Source organism: Lynx rufus, unplaced genomic scaffold, assembly GCF_022079265.1.
Source record: "Lynx rufus isolate CCGP_SWC_20201006 ecotype Redwood Valley unplaced genomic scaffold, mLynRuf1.p SCAF_1, whole genome shotgun sequence".
Classification (NCBI taxonomy): domain Eukaryota; kingdom Metazoa; phylum Chordata; class Mammalia; order Carnivora; family Felidae; genus Lynx; species Lynx rufus.
In genome coordinates this window covers 136,611,851-136,630,238 of record NW_025814823.1, presented here as the reverse complement: position 1 = coordinate 136,630,238, position 18,388 = coordinate 136,611,851, and the positions used below count along the sequence as shown (strand labels likewise).

The 18,388-nt window shown below is 41.1% G+C and overlaps 1 protein-coding gene across 1 annotated transcript; it reads right to left on the bottom strand.

Annotated features, from left to right (window-relative positions):
* Positions 1-15,072: 15,072 nt before the first annotated feature.
* Positions 15,073-15,291, bottom strand: LOC124503121 (protein kish-A-like). Its single transcript, XM_047067981.1, has one exon. It carries the CDS (start codon positions 15,289-15,291, stop codon positions 15,073-15,075), a length of 219 nt encoding a protein of 72 aa, XP_046923937.1.
* Between the last annotated feature and the right edge of the window lie 3,097 nt (positions 15,292-18,388).

Here is an 18,388-nt window from a genome sequence, read left to right as displayed (position 1 = left end):
GTCAGTTGAGCGGCCGACTCTTGATTTCAGCTCAGGTCATGAACTCATGGTTTGTGGATTCAAGCCCCGCTATCAGCATAGAGCCTGCCTCGGATCCTCAGGCTCCCTCTCTCTGCCCCTCCCCCATTTGTGCTCTCTTTCCCTCTCAAAAATAAATAAATGTTTAAAAAAATATTTGTGGGGGCACCTGGGTGGCTCAGTCAGTTAAGCATCTGACTTCAGCTCAGGTCATGATCTTGCGGTCCATGAGTTCGAGCCTGGCATTGGGCTCTGTGCTGACAGATCCAAGCCTGGAGCCTGCTTCAGACTTTGTGTCTCCCGCTCTCTCTGTCCCTTCCCCACTCATGCTCTGTCTCTCTCTCTCTCTCTCTCTCTCTCTCTCTCTCTCAAAATAATAGACATTAAAAAAATTAAAAAATATATATTTGTAGAACAAATGAAGGAGTTTCTTCTGTGTAAATTTCTTTAAATTAGACTGTACCATTTTAATAATTAAAAAGTTGGGGCAAATGTAGGATTCAGTATTTCTCTCACTAATCAACTCTTCGATGACTGCTTAAGCCAAGGGGTCTCTCCTTGAACTTAAATACAATTAAATCCATGAGTCTCCTAACTTGATGTTACCACCCTTAAAGTTAATCTCCAGTTCCAGATTCACCAGCTATCCTGGTATCAAAAGTTGTTCAGCTGATTCTTTTCACCCACTGGTGACTTCTCTCCAGCACTAACCACACATACTCTCTTCACTCTAATACTGTTAGAGTGATAACAAAGACAGCCTTGTTTAGTCTTTCGAATTCTGCTGAACAAGATACCTGTGAGGTCTCCTCAAAACATTTCATATGTCTTACTTTGTGGCAAATACGGAAAAATCGTTTTTTATAGACAGTGAGAATTCGTGCTTTCCTCTACCACCAGATTCCCTGCCAGCTAGATTTTACCTCTTACATAGACAGCACCTGCGCTATGAGCTAATTTCCAGGCAGTCGGATTTGGACATTTAAATTTTCTGTTTGCTTGCATCTCCAGTAGCTCCAGTGGGTTCTCAGTTCACAGACTGCTTTGGATTCATCCTGTTTTCAGTTATAGACAAAGCGTTTCAGAGTAAACACCTGCTGCTATGAACCTTCAGGCAAGCGGTTTAGGTGGAGGAACTATCCCAGACCCATGATCTCTGTCAGCCACCGTAAACAAGTACGTAATCTAAGTAACAGATAATATGATTGTAAATGAAAGGCAGGGTGGTGTAGTGTCAAACACACAGGTTTTGAAGTAAAACCACAATGACTTGAGTCCTTTTTTTTTTTTTTTTTTTTCCAAGGAGGCTTCATACCCAGCATGGAGCCCAACATGGGACTTGAACTCACAACTCTGAGATTGAGACCTGAGCTGAGATCAAGAGTCAGACACTTAACCGACTGAGCCTCGCAGGCGCCCTGACTCCTTTCTTTGCCAGCTGCCTATGACCTTGGGCAAGTTACAGTGCCTCAAATGGAAGTCAGAATGGTGGGATTAAGAAGAGAATATCTGCCAGAGGATTGTTTTGAGGTTTAAATGAATCATGCCCACTACAAAATAAATTTCTAATAAATGGCATTTTAAAGTACCACGCAGGGGCGTCCAGCTTTGGCTCATGTCATGATCTCGCAGTTTGTGAGTTCGAGCCCTGTGTCAGGCTCTCTGTTGACAGCTCAGAACCTGGAGCCTGCTTTGGATTTTATGTCTCCCTCTCTCTCTCTGCCCCTCCCCTGCTTGTGCTCTGTCTCTCTCTGTCTCTCAAAAATGAATAAATGTTAAAAAAAATTTTTAAATGAAAAATAAAGTACCATGCAAGTTCTGCTACAGAACAAACTCCCTAGTTGTCCACCTTCGAACCAGATCAGTATTGCTGAGCCCCTTTCATTTAGACAGTTCGGGAGAACCTCTAATTTGGGCAGGATTTGCCAAGCAGTTCCTGGTCTCTTTGTCCATGTTACAAAATTACCTGCACACAGAGACACCCTCTACCTGAATTCATGAGCATTCAGTAGAGAACCAAATAACCAGAAAAGCACAGATCATGTTCCACTGAAGGAATACCCATTCTCTGGTCTGTGAGCAATGGCAAAGTTAGCATTTTCAGCTGGAATCTGGGAGTGAGAAGAAATCAGACATCCTAGGGTCAAAATTTCCATGCCCACCTCAGTCCCACATTTCTACAAACCCAAATATTATTTTCTTCACTGTTGATCCTTGATAAGACTCACCAGTCAAAGCATGCAAAGGCAATTAAGACTTGAGGCATATCCCATTTTCCATTTTAGTCAATGATATCAATGCCAAGCAACGTCTTGAAAAGTCAGAGTTTCCAGTACTCTATGCCCAAATTTTAGACCGCGAGCTGGAAAGTGATGGAAACCCCATGCAATCCTAAAACCACACAATCTACTTGGATTACTAGCATTTAACCCAGTGATATCACCTGGATGGAAGAAAATCGTATTCGTTGCAAAACTGAATTATGTTCTAAATGAATTAAAAGAGAATTTGTTTCCTCTACCATTCTTGCCCTCCAAGAATGCATCTCAGTAAGATAAAGTGGATTGTAAGGCTGATGTTTTGAGCGCTCTGCCAAAATCCAAGAGCCTGGGAGGGGACCTACAGGCACAAAGAAGCAATTCTACTTAGAAATGTCACACTGCGGGTTGCCAATTAAAAACCTTTGTCAAGATGCAGTCAGGCAAGGAAGATGTCATGTGTTATGAGAAGATTTAGAGGCACCTGTGCCCCTGTGGGTAGATTTCTTCCATCAGCTGGGGCATGGGGTGGTATCCAGGCATCTGCTGTGAAGTGAGGGAGGGCATTCCTGCCAATAATTCGGGGACTCAAAGAGAGAGGGTGGAGAGGATGAAAAACCGCAGGCTGAAAGTCAGATTATCATCCTACTACTAATTCTATTATGAAACTATCAGTTCTCTGGGCCTCAGTTTATCTTCTGCATAGGGATTTGAGCTGGAGGACCTCCCAGGTCTATAGTCCCAGCCACAGGAAATGGAAGACTGCTCCCTTCCACAAAGGCTCTTTGTTGTGGAATTTTGAGACCCCATGCAAACACAATCTTTAGAAATTAGCATTTTATTGATTTTGACATATGCTGTCATTGACACTTCTGCTTTATGTGTTTTAATTAAATGCTATTATTTGCCACTGTGTCCTGAGGCCATGTGTTGGGAGTGGGTGAGATTTCATAAATCAGACCTGTAGTTCTGTGTTGGCAGTCCATTGACTCTTCTCCTGATATCATCGTAATTATTTCCCTTCGATCAATAGAAAAGCTTTGAGGTCCACTTTATAGCTGAGAGCAGACTTCTTTCCATTTATCTCCCACCTTGTTCAAAATGCACAAAGCCCTCGTCCAGAAGTCACCCTCTCTGATACAAAAATGAACATTCTGCTTTGCTGTCAATGTTGCTGCTATCATTAGATGCCTCCATCTCACTCCGAGCCACCTCCACTTGGGGCCTGTGAGCCCATTTTACTCTGTGCCATGTAGTCCTGACCTGGGACTGTGGTTTCTGTCTTGTTCCTCTCTCTGCTTCCATTTTGGTTTCCCCTTTGGGAAAACCAAACCCACACACTGTGCTCCAGGCTCTGGATCACCATTAATTTGAAACTTCTTCCAGATCCTTATGTCATCAGGGATGTCGTTGTTTATCACCCTCTCCACACTCCGCATATCTACCTTGCACAAAGTTAGTGCTCGGTGCATGTCGCTTGAACTTAATCAAGAGAAGAGAGTAAGGAATTCGCATTTCTCCCAAGTTGAATCATCCTAGACCCAACTGAGATTCACTTCAGAGCCTGTTCTTCATCTAGGACCTCGGCTTGAGGGGAAGAGGCTATGGGTTGTTTACTTTGAAGAGAATCACTGTTATGTGCTAAATCCGAACAATATGAATGCTTTAAAAAAAATCCCATTATATATAGTGAATTCCTAGAATACTTTGGGGGATAGGTGATGGAGGGGTGGGGGAGAATGTCTGTCAATCATTTTCCTCATGCTCAAAAAACCCCTCTTGAATCTATATCTGCACAGCAATTAGGGACGAGAACAAATGCAAACTTTCCCTCCTACTCCCCTGTCTCCCTCAATCCAAACACAATCGAACCCAATCCAGGTTCCTCCAAGAAGCAGGGCCTTTCCCCACACTAGCATTTTCCTTTGTCCAAATTTCTACAGTCACAGGGTTTTTGCTTGATTACACTTTTATGTATTTGACAGTTATTTGTAGAGCGCTCTGCCAGGCAGCATCCAAGCATACCACACCCATCAGCTCATTTAATCCTCATAACAATCACATGAGGTGGGCATTACTATTATTATCATTATTATTATTCAACCTACTGATGAGGAAACTGAGGCACAAAAGAGCGAGAAAATTTAGCCAAGGTCACACAGCTAGTGGGTATCAGAGTCAGGATGTAAACCCAGGCAGCTAAGACCCAGGTCTATGTTTTTTAACCACTATTTTAAATTTGGCTTCCCTGACTTTTGCCAGGGATTGATCATCAAATGTTTCATGCCAGCCTGGACTTTCCAATGGTACTGGGAGTTTCCTGATGGGTGACACCACGACTCCCATGACCTATCCCATCACTAGCACATCTTCCCACCATATTCAATTAATAAATATTTATTAGTCACCTCCTCTGTGTTGGGAGTGTTCTAGGTTCTAGGAATACAGCAATGAACCAGACTGTCAGGATCCCTATCTCATAGAGCTTACATTCCAATGAGAGGGAAAACATAATATCCAGGTAAACAAACCAGCTAATGAATTGAGAACACAGAGATCATCACAAGGGCAAGGAAGAGGATGAAAGAGAGTGATAGGATAAGAAAGACCTGAGGAGCCTTATCAGATCATGTGGCAAGAAAGTGCTGTCTAAGGAGGTCATATCTACACTGGACCCTGAGAAAAAACAGCCAGCCCTGTGAGGATTTGAGGGAAGAGAACTCCAGGCAGAAGATCAGTAGGTGCAAAGGCCCTGAGGTAGAAATGGGCTTAGCAAATTACGGAAAAAGAAAAGTACCTGAAGAGTGGCAATCAAGCAGGAGAGGGGAGGGAAGCAGAGCTCAGATTGTGCAGGTCTCAGAAGCTTGAATCCTGTGTCCCCGGATGCGAGAAACCATGTGATGTGGCTCAGTGCTGACTCCCACACCTCTATACCTGTGTGCTCTCAGCCCACTGAGCTCCCTGGAACCACTGAGCACTCCCTCCAGGGTGCCCAGTTATCCCCCACAGTCTCTGCTTCAGTGGGCACAGTGGTCCAACATGAGGACGTGGAATCATATTTCTGGATTTCAACCCCTGCTCTAGTTGAGTGACTTTGGGCAGATTATAGAACCTAAGCTCCAATTTTCTGGCCTGAAGAATGTGATGATAGAGTATGTATTCCAGAAGATTATCACAAGGATTAAATGATACGATGAGTGCCTCGTGCTCAGCACCAGCAGTGGCATGCAGGAAGCAAGCCCATAAAGCAGTTTTTATGTTGTGGTGGTTATTTTTATTAATCTTGGTAGGAAATCAGCCCTGAAGTATAAACACTGCCTGGTAGAAAGTGCTGGAATCTCTTGCATCAGCTATATTGGCTCCTGAGCTAACTGCAGCAGATTTAGTGAAAAGGATCTAAAAAGGAAAAAAAAAAAAAAAAGGTATACTCCAAAACACCTACTCTTTTCCAAATAACACGATCTCTAGTATTTTTTCATGCAACCTACTGGAAAGTTCTAATCTTATTCATTTAAAATCCCCAAGCTTGATTCTGTTTTTCGTTAGCAAATATTCCGAGACAACACCAGAAGCAGCAAGATCCAATGATGGAGATTCTCTAACTGAAAATGTAGGGCACCATGACAAGAAACTCAATTCTTTGCCAAATGAAAAGAGATGAGCATTTAACCCGAGGAATGCCAAGGCCAGGGTTTCTGTTCAGATTTCCCGAGAAAGAAAGGTTTTGTCAAAAGACAGACTACACCAAGCATTTTCTTTTCTTTGGTGCGCCAAGGATTCATTAAGAACCAAGCCCTAGCGCCATCTCCTGGCAGTCTCCAAAACTGAAAAACAGACGCTTAACCACAAGGGACCCCTCCCCCTCCTCAACAGAAATTCAGTTCAGGAGATAAACTGGTAATTTCATAGTAACTTCTGTGTTTTCAACCTCCTGTTAAATATTTGAATTGAGATGAGCAGATGGTAACAGTCCCAGCTACTTACGGTCCCCACAAGGGACAGTCCCTGTTAGGCCACCACTTCCTTTGTTTCTGTAAGAGCTTGTCAACCAACAAGGAACCCAGAGATCAGAGGCAGCGTATTTATTGTCAGTGGGCCAGTGCTTAGCCCTGCAACCAATGCGCCCAATCTTAAAAGAGGATCGCCCTCTGCCCAAATTTACATTCTCCAATACTTCCGCTCGCTGTGGATACTTTACGCAAAGATATCATGCGTGAAATTGACCCTCAAAGAGCTGGGCTCCCAGCTCACTTCAGAACTGCAAATCTAAGTTTGCCTCAGTACCCAGAATCTCACGGTAAGCCTCAGTTTGGGGTCTTGCTCTCCCTGGAGAAGGAACGGATGGCCACCCTTGGCATCAGGGCCACTTTCGCTCCCCAAAGATTTGGTGAGGGCAGGTGGCTTCCTGGCCTGGGTCGCTTCAACAGTTTTCACCTAGCTCTGTACTCACCTCCAATCCAGGTAACTTGGTATCCGCAAGCACAGAGCCTGAAATGGCTAGGAAAAATAATTCTGCTGGGTTGCTGACTGAGGAGTGAACCAGTATCCCAAAGAATTGTGACTCGTTTCTTAGGGAAGTTGGGGGGCAGGGGGAGCTGGGGTAGAAATAAGCAGGATAGTTTGGGAGGACAGGAAAACTACTGGCTGGACTGGTTCCTCCCTTCTTTACTCAAGCACATGTATTTACTTATTTAAAATGCTTTGAGGGACCTGAGTGGCTCAGTCAGTTAAGGAACCCACTTCAGCTCAGGTCATGATCTCATGGTTCATGAGTTCAAGCCCTGCATCGGGCTCAGAGCCTGGAGCCTGCTTGGGATTCTGCCTCTCTCTCTCTCTTTCTCTCTCTCTCTGCCCCATCCCCACTTGCACTCTGTCTCTCTCTGTCTCTCAAAAATAAGTAAATGTTACAAATTTTAATTAAAAAAATCAAATGCTTTTAGGGGCGCCTGGGTGGCCCAGTTGGTTGAGTATCTAACTCATGATTTTGGCTCAGGTAATGATTTCACAGTCTGTGAGATCAAGCCCCACGTTGGGCTCTGTGGTGACAGCGTGGGGCCTCCTTGGGATGCTCTCTCTCTCCCTCTCTGCCTCTCCCCCACTTGCACAGGTGCTCTCTCTCTTTCTCTCTCTCTCTCTCTGTCTCTCAAAATAAACATTTAAAAAAATAAAAATAAAAAATAAAGGGGCACCTGGGTGGCTCAGTCCGTCAAGCATCCGACTTCAGCTCAGGTCATGATCTCACAGTTCATGGGTTTGAGTCCCATGTTGGGCTCTGTGCTGACAGCTCAGAGCCTGGCGCCCGCTTCTGATTCTGTGTCTCCCTCTCTCTCTGCCCCTACCCCACTTGCACTCTGTCTCTCTCTCAAAAATAAATAATAAAAGCATTTTAAAAAATAAACATTAAAAAATAAAATGCTTTGACCCCTTCCTGTTCGTCAGATAATGTGATAAGCACTTCACCTACAGCTCCTCACTTACACAGTAACCCACGCGTTTGGTACCATTTTTTATTTCCATTTAACAGAGAAGAAAACATGCTTAGAGAGAGCTTAAATAACTTGCCCAAGATCTTAGAGCAAGTAACTGGTAGAGGCAGGGTTCAAACACACATATCCTCTTAACCACTATAATGAAGTATCCTTCAGACCCAGGACTCAGGATTTTCTCAGGCACTGCTGAAAACACTCCTTATATTTGCAGGATGAATGAAATGGGATAATTCTGCCAGATAAAGAAGGTGCTGCTCAGAGCCCTCCTGAGTGACTGTGTACGTGGTGAGAAGAAGCGGTGCATTAGCATCAGGTACCACCAAATCTTCCTCCTTCTTGAACAGCACGCACCCAGGGTAAACCCTTTGCCTTAGTCTTCACGCACTTGACGCAGTTACTGACCCATAGTCCTCATTCCCAGCGAGTTTTCAAGAGACTGACAGTAATTTTCTCACACCATCCACGCCTGACAATTGATTTCTCATGGTTATTTGCCAAAGCACCACTACAAATGCCATTAACTGGTAATAAAACTAGCCAGCCGTTTCTAAAACCCAGTGCTGGCGACAGCTCTGTGGTCCCTGGGGATCCTTGTTTTACCGCATCTTGCTAAAGCAAATATTTCTTTTTGATGTTAAATGCCAAAAGAGGAAACGTATCTTTTGCTCTTCCCAAAATTTATAGAACTATGAGAGTCAGGAGTAAAGAGACAGCCTTTTAAAAATCACAGAAAGCATTCAGGATTCCTGACTCTAAAAAACGACCCATTAGCCTCAATATATAAATTGCATACATTTTCCAGATAACACTTCTTTTAAAAAAAAATAAGTAAGAATTTAATAATCATTCATTAACCATCTTTTGGGTTCCTGACACGGTGCTACACACCGTAAATACAAGAAAAGGTCACTGTGCCTGCCTTCAAGGTGCTTATAATCTAGTTATGGAGACACGACCCACATATGAAGCAACTTAAGAATAAGACAAGGCAAGACACAGTCAGTTGTGAGACGGAGAGGTACAGAGAGTGGGCACTATCATGCTCAGAAATGGAAATGGTCAGCCTCATAGGAGCCATCAGAGAAGAAGCCCGCCAGTTCTCCCACTCGCTAGCCCCTGGCCTTATATACATCCCTGGACCTCAGTGCTCAGATCTGTAAAATGGCAGAGCTGAGCCACCCGTACAACAAATTTGTTTTGAGCACTCACTGTAAGCCAGGCACTATTTGCGGTTCTGGTGATACAGCGTTGAACAAGATAATGGCCCCACCCTAATGGATTTTATGGTCTGGCGGAGGGAAAGGGGAAGGCAGATAGATGAATGTATAGATACATGACATGGCAGGTAGTGATCAGGACTGTGAAGAAAATCAAGAAATCAAGAAAATCAAGAAAATCAAGATAAAGTGATAATGAGTGACAGGGGGCCACATCAAGAAGGTAACTTGGGAAGGGGTCTCGCCCATCAAGTCACATTGGTGGGTGGGCGTGGAAGATGTGAGGCGGCAACCCAAACTGGTATTAGGAGAGCGTTCCTGAAAGAACGAACAGCAAGACAAGGCCCTGAGATAGGAATGACTCGAAACGTTTGAGGAGCGGCGTGAACACCAGTGTGGCTGAATCACGACGGGGGCCTGGAGAATGGGAAATGAAGAGAAGCCAAGAGCCAGACCATGAAGAGCCATAAAAGCCAAGGTAAGGAGTTCAGGTGAGAAGCCCGGGAAGGCTTAAGAATGTGTACCAGAGGATCCAAACCATCTCTGATCTGAAGGGCTGGGACCTAAGCAAGATGGTCCTGAATGAGTAGGATCTAGAATGAAGGAGTCCAAATGCCAAGTATTCACATTTCAGATGCTGTGGACCCCTGTGCAGATCAGGAGTGATTTAATTAAGGAAGTAACCGGGGCGCCTGGGTGGCGCAGTCGGTTAAGCGTCCGACTTCAGCCAGGTCACGATCTCGCGGTCCGTGAGTTCGAGCCCCGCGTCAGGCTCTGGGCTGATGGCTCAGAGCCTGGAGCCTGTTTCCGATTCTGTGTCTCCCTCTCTCTCTGCCCCTCCCCCGTTCATGCTCTGTCTCTCTCTGTCCCAAAACGTTGAAAAAAAAAAAAATTTACAAAAAAAAAAATTAAGGAAGTAACCAGGCTAAGGAGAAAAAATACCAGGGGAAGAAGTCTGGAGACCAAGCAGGGTCCCAGGTATTTCATGGGAAAACGGTAAAATATATGGTGCCTCTGACCATCCGGAGGCAGCCAGTGCCCTGGTGCCATCCCTCTTCTGTCCAAAAACTCCCAATTTGGTGTCCTGTTAGGGCCTCACAAGGCCTCATTGCTCTAAACACCAACCAGCCGTTCAAAATGCACTAGTCCTACGGTTCATGGCCAGTGTTAGCTCTACTATAGGTAACAGGTGGGTGCTAATGTTAAATAAATCCATGCTAATTGGTTAGTGCTTCTCAAATTTCTTCCTTTCTATTTACTATTTCTTCCGAAGGCAGGAGAGAGAAAACACGTGGCTCCAGAATGTCTGCAAGATATGAAGTGAAGCAGCCCATCACAAGCAAAACGCTTCACTGAAGACTTGCACTTTATCTTAAAATTAGTGTGAGTGTTCCTTCGATTCCAGATTTACTTATAAGAACCCAATAACAATGTGTTATATTGTCCAAGGAGCAGATATGACCCTGGAAGAATATATGCCACATCTGTCCTGTGCTTTGCCAAATGCCTCGCACATCATCCCATATCCCCAGGGCTGGGGAAACTCACCTTGAAAAACGTGAATCACTAAACCCAATTAAAACACACTCCTCTCTTCGAAGGACCCCGCGTAGTTGCCAATATCTGGGGTTTCAAGGATCATCACTCATTATTAGAGGCAACATACGAGGTAGAGGGCTCCTAAAAGCAGATTTGGATGTCTTCCTAAATGAAATCGCTAATGCTACCCTTATTCTACAGTTGTCCATCTTATAAAAGCACATTACTAACGCAAGCTGGAAATACTCTGCATCCCAACTATCTCTGAATCTCAGCGGACATTAATGGGAATAGCATGTGCCATATAGCCATTCCAGAGCCATTACAAAGACTGAGTAAATCCTTCAGTGCCACATGCTCTTAGGAAGTGACGCTCTCACTATGAGTAAGAAAGCATTCCCAAAGAAACTGGCACCTCTCCTGTCATTTAAACAGTAGTTTACAGCATCTCGGTGGGGGAGGCGATGTTTCTCATATTGTGTTTGTTTAATATTTGACAATATCTTGGCTCATACTGTGGTGGGTTTGAGATAAAATGATTATTTGTATATACACAGTTGCCCACACAGATGGGAAAAAATGTTTATTTGGAGGGGGAGAAAAAGAAATTAGAAGGAAAAAAAAACCCTCCATGATACATGCATCAATACTACTATGATTACACAATGCTATATTAACAATATTTTGAGGGAGTCCCTCTAAATAACCATCCTGCCTTCCAACTCAGAATCCACATAATTACAGCTTTCTGGCTACCAGAACAGGAAAGGATGCCATGTTGGATGCTGCCAGTGCTGGGGGGTTGAGCAGGCTGCTGCTGCCACCCAGTGGGGACTGCCGAAATGGCAACCGCAGGAAGCTTCAGCTACTTGCAACTAAACAGAAAATTTATGTACTTTCTAAGTAATTCCTATTTTCAATTCTCACATTCGCAGAAATTACAATAAATAACAAACACGGGATGATTTTGTAATTCTAGCTTCATTGCGTAGTACAAAATGTACTGAAGATAAAATACGTATAGAAATATTTCGTTTTGTCATTTTACCCACTCCTTAAATATCTAGTTTATGTTGTATTTACAGTATAGTTACTTTCTTTTTTTATTTTTTAATGTTTATTTATTTTTGAGAGGGGGGGGAGGGCAGAGAGAGGGACACACAGAATCTGAAGTAGCCTCCAGGCTCTGAGCTGTCGGCACAAAGCCCGATGGGAGGCTCAAACTGACGAACTGCAAGATCATGACCTGAGCCGAAGTCAAATGCTTAACCGGCCAAGCTACTTTCTTTTAAATTGGGGTCTGATAAATGGTTTTTATTCTTAATAAAAATGAATATCCCAAATCCAAAGACATTAGTGTTTTTGCTTTATGGTGCAAAAACACATCAATCTGTGATGACAGTTTTTGTTCTTTATTTTTTTAAGTTTATTTATTTTGAGAGAGAGAGAACACAAGTGGGAGAGGGGCAGAGAGCGAGAGGGAGAGAGAGAGAATCCCAAGAAGGCTCTGCACTGCCAGCGCAGAACCTGACATGGGTCTCGAACCCATGAACCATGAAATCATGACCTGAGCCAAAGTCAGAGGCCCAACTGCCTGAGCCACCCAGGCACCCCTATTTTTTATTAAGCTAAGCGTTGGTTTTAGGTAGAATCCTCCAACTTAAATATTTTAAGAATGCTTATAAGTTAGAGAAATCTTTGTTTAACATAAAAATAAGTTTTCAAACTGGATATTATAAGAGTATCCTAATGATGGACTTCACAAATTAACAGAGGCAAATTCAAGGGTGGATTAGTTGGGCAAGTTTCCGGGAAACCAATCAGGATAGTGCTTAAAAATACAACATTTAGTGGGGAAAAAAACCTGTTTTGGAACATTGCGTGAAAGATACTACCATTCATATAAATGTCAAAAATGCACAGCATCATTCCATATTGTTTACAGATTCATAGAAGTATATACATATGGGCTCGATTCACAGCCAAATTCATGATAGCATTTCCTCTGGGGAGAGTGAGGGGAAATGGGCCTTCACCTTTATGTGTAATATTTTATCCTATTTAAAAGATACAGAGATGGAGCCCCTGGGTGGTACAGTCAGTTAAGCTTCTGACTCTTTATTTTGGCTCAGGTCATGATCTCATGGTTCGTGGGATCGAGCCCCGCGTCAGGCTCTGCACTGATGGCACAGAGTCTACTTGGGTTTCTCTCTCTCCCTCTCTCTCTCTCTCTGCCTCGCCTTCTCTCTCTCTCTCTCTCTCTCTGTCTCTCAAAATAAATAAATGAACTTTTTAAAACAAAGAAATAAAAAGAGAGAGAAGATATGAAGCAAATATGACCAAATATTCAATTTTTTTTTGTTTCATATGATGGTTCCACAAGTGTTTTTCATTATCTTTTCCTTATTCCATTAAAAAAGCAAAACATAGTGCTCAAATTCATTGCAAGATCTTTGTTACACTGAGTATGGTATGGAAGTCTGGGATCAGAGCTAAAAAAACTAAACTAAACTAAACTAAAAACAGGGGTCTGAAGTGTCCTCCTTAGTCCACAGAGTGCTCAGCTTTTCCCCTAAATAAATTCAGGTCAAACACTTCAAGAATACTTGGTTTGAAGGTGCATCAGTTTCTACCCAGGGCACCGTCATGCCTCCTCCAACACTTATATTAAAACATTCCTCTCAAAACTTAAGGGAGACATAATCATCAGCTTTTTTGGTCCAGAGTAGCCTGCTGGTATCCTGAAGCTCCTAAGTTAACAACTTAAATATTCCAATGATAAATTTTCAGAGGCCAAATGAAGAATAAAACAGAAGAGCAAGTGTTTTCCTCTAATACTTGTACTCCTGTCACTCCTAAACATAGCAGATTTATTAGGAATGGGAACTTGGCACACACTGATGGAGGAAATTTTTATTTAATTCACTACCATAAATTGCAAAAAAAAAATATGTGTTCATGCATTTAGAAACCCCCTAGAGGGAGGTCTAGAAATAGAAAGAAAATAGGGTTTAAGAGAAATGTGTTTTAGGTTATTATTTCTCTGTGTAAGAACCTAAGCCTTGCCCCAAAATAAATGTAGTCTAGACTGCAATCTAGTGAGAATCAAGACCGCAATCTACCTATTCCTTCTGCTTTCACAGTAGAACCACTCACAGTTGTGATGAGAATCATCCCAAATTATAAGGCATAAAAACTGGCACTGCCTCACATATTATTAATCTATTTGCAGATGGCACCACATTTTACAACATGATCCCATTACAAGAAATGCTGATTCTGCAAACGCTCTGCTTGCAAGCGAGAATGGAGCAGTTAGAAGTCACGGCAATGCTGTATTTTAAGCTTTCCAAAATGTACACTAAAGCAAAAGTCCTTGAAGGTTGTAGAAAATAACTCCCTCGTCTTCAAACCATTGCAAAACTTTTCAGATCAAACGTGGACATAGACCGATAAATATCTTTGTTGGTTCTCTAATCAGAAACAAGTACACATAATTATTTCATAGAGTAGGAACTTAAAATTTGCTAATATGTTGAACAATTAGCAAAACATAGCCTGCAAAACTTTAATTGAGATTCCTCTGGCATAAAATAAAAAAATACTGGCTATGGAGTTGCCAAATCCAAAAACAGGCAATCTTACTGACAAGAGCAAGGCTGTTGGCAGATAATAGGAGGTTCATCCTCAGAAAAGGAAAGATTCAAGAGTCCAATCCTTAGAGGTTTCTTTTCTCACACCTTACACATATGAGCTGCACTAAGTCTACAAGTTTAACATGAAAGCCAAAGTGACCAGTAAATTCCTTATATTTATATTTAATGTTTGGACAGATGGAAAGCTATCATATTCGATTCAACATACAGCTACTGAGGACCTGCTGTTCGCACAATGTTTTTTGGTGAGAAATATATCTGGATAAATCTTACCAGAATTTCATTACCTCCTTCAGTAAGTCTCTCCAACTGTATGCTTCCATTTTGTCTGATTTTTTAAATTTAAGTTTATTTTATCAGTATTACATAATACATGCTCGTCACAACAAACATGGAAAATATAGGAAAAGAGAATAAGGGGGAAAGCCATTCACAGTCCCACCAGGTAGAGACAATTATCAAAATTCATGGATTCCCTCAGAATATTTTTTTTCTCATTCTGTAAAGATTTCTCATTTCCAAATCACAGTGAAAGGAACTTGAGTACTTTATCAATTTTGTTTTCTATTATATGCCTTAGAGACATAAGATATAAATATAACCTCACTACAAACTGGTATCTGACACAACAGAATAACATTTGCAAAATGTAATGTTGTAGTGACAATAATGAGGCTGATTGCTACAGACATGTTAAACTCTGAGTGTTAAATGCTTACATCTTATTTTTTCAGAACATTGATCCAACAACAAAGATAGACAACAGCAGCTGAAAATTTATCTCATTCAATGTTCTAAGATAAAAGAGCTAACCATTCATTCCATTATTTTCTGCAGATAAATCCTTTTTTCATACTGAAATCTGATGGCAATTAAATTATGATATTTTCCCAGGCTACTGTATGAAGAGGAAGCTGAAGGCCATCACTATACAGCATACTGCAACATAAAGACTCTTCTGTTCACCAATTCTGGAGCATTTCCAAAATATACCCAACAATCCAGTTTTATTTCTGTCCAGGAGGCTGTGTGCCAAGGATGGGATATAAGCACAGGAATATATAAGCAGCAAGATTACAGTCAACCGACTCTGAAAATTAAAAATGGCAGACATAGTGAGGCCGGCAAAGCCCCAGTCACATCCCCTTCAGAATATTTTGTTGAGAATTTCTTCATAATTTCCGTTATGTAATATATCCAAGATTGTACAAGCCAACTTTATAATGTATGACATCATAAAGCAACTAGACCTATCAGATCACTTTAAGAACACATTGCCCAAAAGTAGCAAACACACAATCTTATCAAGTACACATGGAACATTCTCCAGAAGACACCATATATTAAGCTGTAAAATGAGCCTCAATAAATCAACAAGATTGAAAATAGATTATGTTCTCCAACTATAGTGGAATGAAATAGAAATTGATGACACAAGGAAATTTGAAGAATTCGTAAGTGCAGAAATTAAATAACACACTCTTAAATAACCAATGGGTCAAAAAAGAAATCACCACAAAGGAAATTAGAAAATAACTTAAGATGAGTGAAAATAAAAACACAGCATATAAAAATTTGTTGAATGGAGATAAAGCAGTGCTCAGAGGGAAATTTATAGTAGTAAATACCTATATTTTTTTAAAAAATTTAATTTCAGATAAATAAATAATCTTCAATTGTAAGGAACTGAAAAAAGAAGAGCAAACTAAACCTAAAGCAAGAAGAAAGAGGAAATAATAGAGCAGAAGTTAGTGAAACAGAATAGAAAGACAACAGAAAATCAATGAAACCAAAAGCTGCTTCTTTGAAAATATCAACAAATTGACAAATATTTACCTTGACTGACCAAGAAAAAAGAGAGAACTCAAATTTCTAAAATCAGGAATGAAACATGAACTATAAATTACCCAATTTAAAAAATGAAACGATTATAAAGAAATACAATGAATGATTGTATGAAACAAATTGTATAAAAGAAATGAAATGGACAATTCCCTAGAAACACTCTCACTACTGAAACTGACTCAAGAAAAAAAATACACAATCTGAGTACACCCATAACAAGTAAAGAGATTGAATTAGTATCAGAAACTACCCACAAAGCCCAAGACCAAATGGCTTCAATGTTGAATTCTATCCTATGTTTAAAGAAGAATTAACATCAGTATTTCACAAACTCTTCCAAAAGTTTGCAGAGTAAAAAACGCTCCCCAACTAATCGTATGAGACCAGTCTTGTCCTGATACCAAAACCACAGTCATGGCACAAATACAAACAAACAAAAACAAAGCTAAAGACAACATCTCTTATGAATAGAAGTGCAAAAATCCAACAAAATACTAACAAACTGAATCCAGCAACATATAAAAGGGATTATGCACCATGACCAAGTGGGAGTCATTCCAAAAATGCAAGGTTGGTTTAATATCTGATAATCAACCAATGCCATACACTCTATTAACAGTAAAAACCTAAAACCACATGATTATGTCAATTGCTGCAGAAAAACATTTGACAAGGGGTGCCTGGGGGGCTCAGTCCCTTAAGTGTCCAACTTCCACTGAGGTCATGATCTCATGGTCCCGTGAGTTTGAGCCCCGCGTCGGGCTCTGTGCTGACAGCTCGGAGCCTGGAGCCTGTTTCAGATTCTGTGTCTCCCTCTCTCTCTGACCCTCCCCCGTTCATGTTCTGTCTCTCTCTGTCTCAAAATAAAACGTTAAAAAAAAAAACCATTTGACAATGAGGGTGATGGATATATTTACAGCATAGATTGTGATTATGTTTCCATGTGTGTATACTTATCTCCAAATACACCAGGCTGTATGCATTAAATATTTACAGCTTTTTGTTAGTCAACATTACCTCAAGAAATTGAAAGCCAATTTCTCTTTCATGATAAAAAAAAAAAGACACTCAAGAAATAAAGATGGAAGGGAACCTCTTCAACCTGAGAAAGAGCATCTTTAAAAAAGCTACACAAACATCACACTTAATAGTGAAAGACTGAATGCTTTCCCCTACAATTAAGGAAAAAAGAGATGTCCACTCCGACCACTTCTTTTTTTTTTTACGTTTATTTATTTGTTTTGAGAGAGACAGTGTGTGCACGCGAGTGGGGTAGGGTCAGAGAGAAAGAGAGAGAGAATCCCAAGCAGACTTTGCTCTGTCAGCACAGAGCCCTACACAAGGCTCCATAGCATGAACTGTGAGATCATGACCTAAACAGAAATAAGTAGTTGGACACTTAACCAACTGAGCCACACAGGTGCCCCTGACTCTAACCACTTCTGTTCAGTGTTGTTCTAGAGGCAAATATATCTGGGCAACAGAAATTAACAGCATCAAGACTGTAAAGGAAGAAGTAGAACTATATTCAGAGATAACATGATCTCATATGCAGAAATTCCTAAGGAACGCAAAAGAAACTCCAAACATAATAAAAACCACAGAATCGCAGGCTTTTATAGGGCAAATTTTATGGTATGTGAATTATTAAATTGAGAACATTTAGCATATAGTAATTTTTGAGCAGACTCAACAATGACACCATCGCATAGATCAATGACACACAAAGGGATTTGATATCTTATCTATCCCTGGATCATGTATTCATCTTTCTCAATTAAAAAATACTGAAGTCACTCAGGATGAATTATCTTATTTACTCCACTGGATGTCTCTTTCAAACTGAAAGGGCAATATATACTTGTATTGCCTTTTATTATGCACCAAAAATTAAAAAATTCCTAGAAGTACCAAATAAAAACCCTATAGTATTCTTCTCACCCATGACCCTCCCTCCTACCACCACCACTCCTTGAAGACAATGAATATTAATAGTTCAATGTCCACACTCTTCCCCATGTTCATCTCAATGCACACACATGAAAATATTCACACAAATAAAAGGTTTTTTCTACATACATTTCTCTCCCACTTACTTCATGGTGGCCTTTCCTAATGGTCAGTGCCTATAAACCATAACTCCTCCTTGTTAAAGCCACACAACATTCCAGAAATATGGACATACCACAGTTAATCCAAGCACTCTCTGGTGACAGGATTCAAGTTCTTTCCTTTTTTTTTTTTTTTTTGGCATTCAATGTATTTCTTTACACATATACTTACAAATCAATTCTTTTACTTCTGTATGATAAAATTGTCCAATCCAGATTTTAAAGATGCAGAAAAACATGACTTTGCTTAGCAAG

Coding starts and splice junctions, on each gene's coding strand:
- LOC124503121 (XM_047067981.1), bottom strand. CDS start 15,291: ATGTCTGCCATTTTTAATTTTCAGAGTCGGTTGACTGTAATCTTGCTG.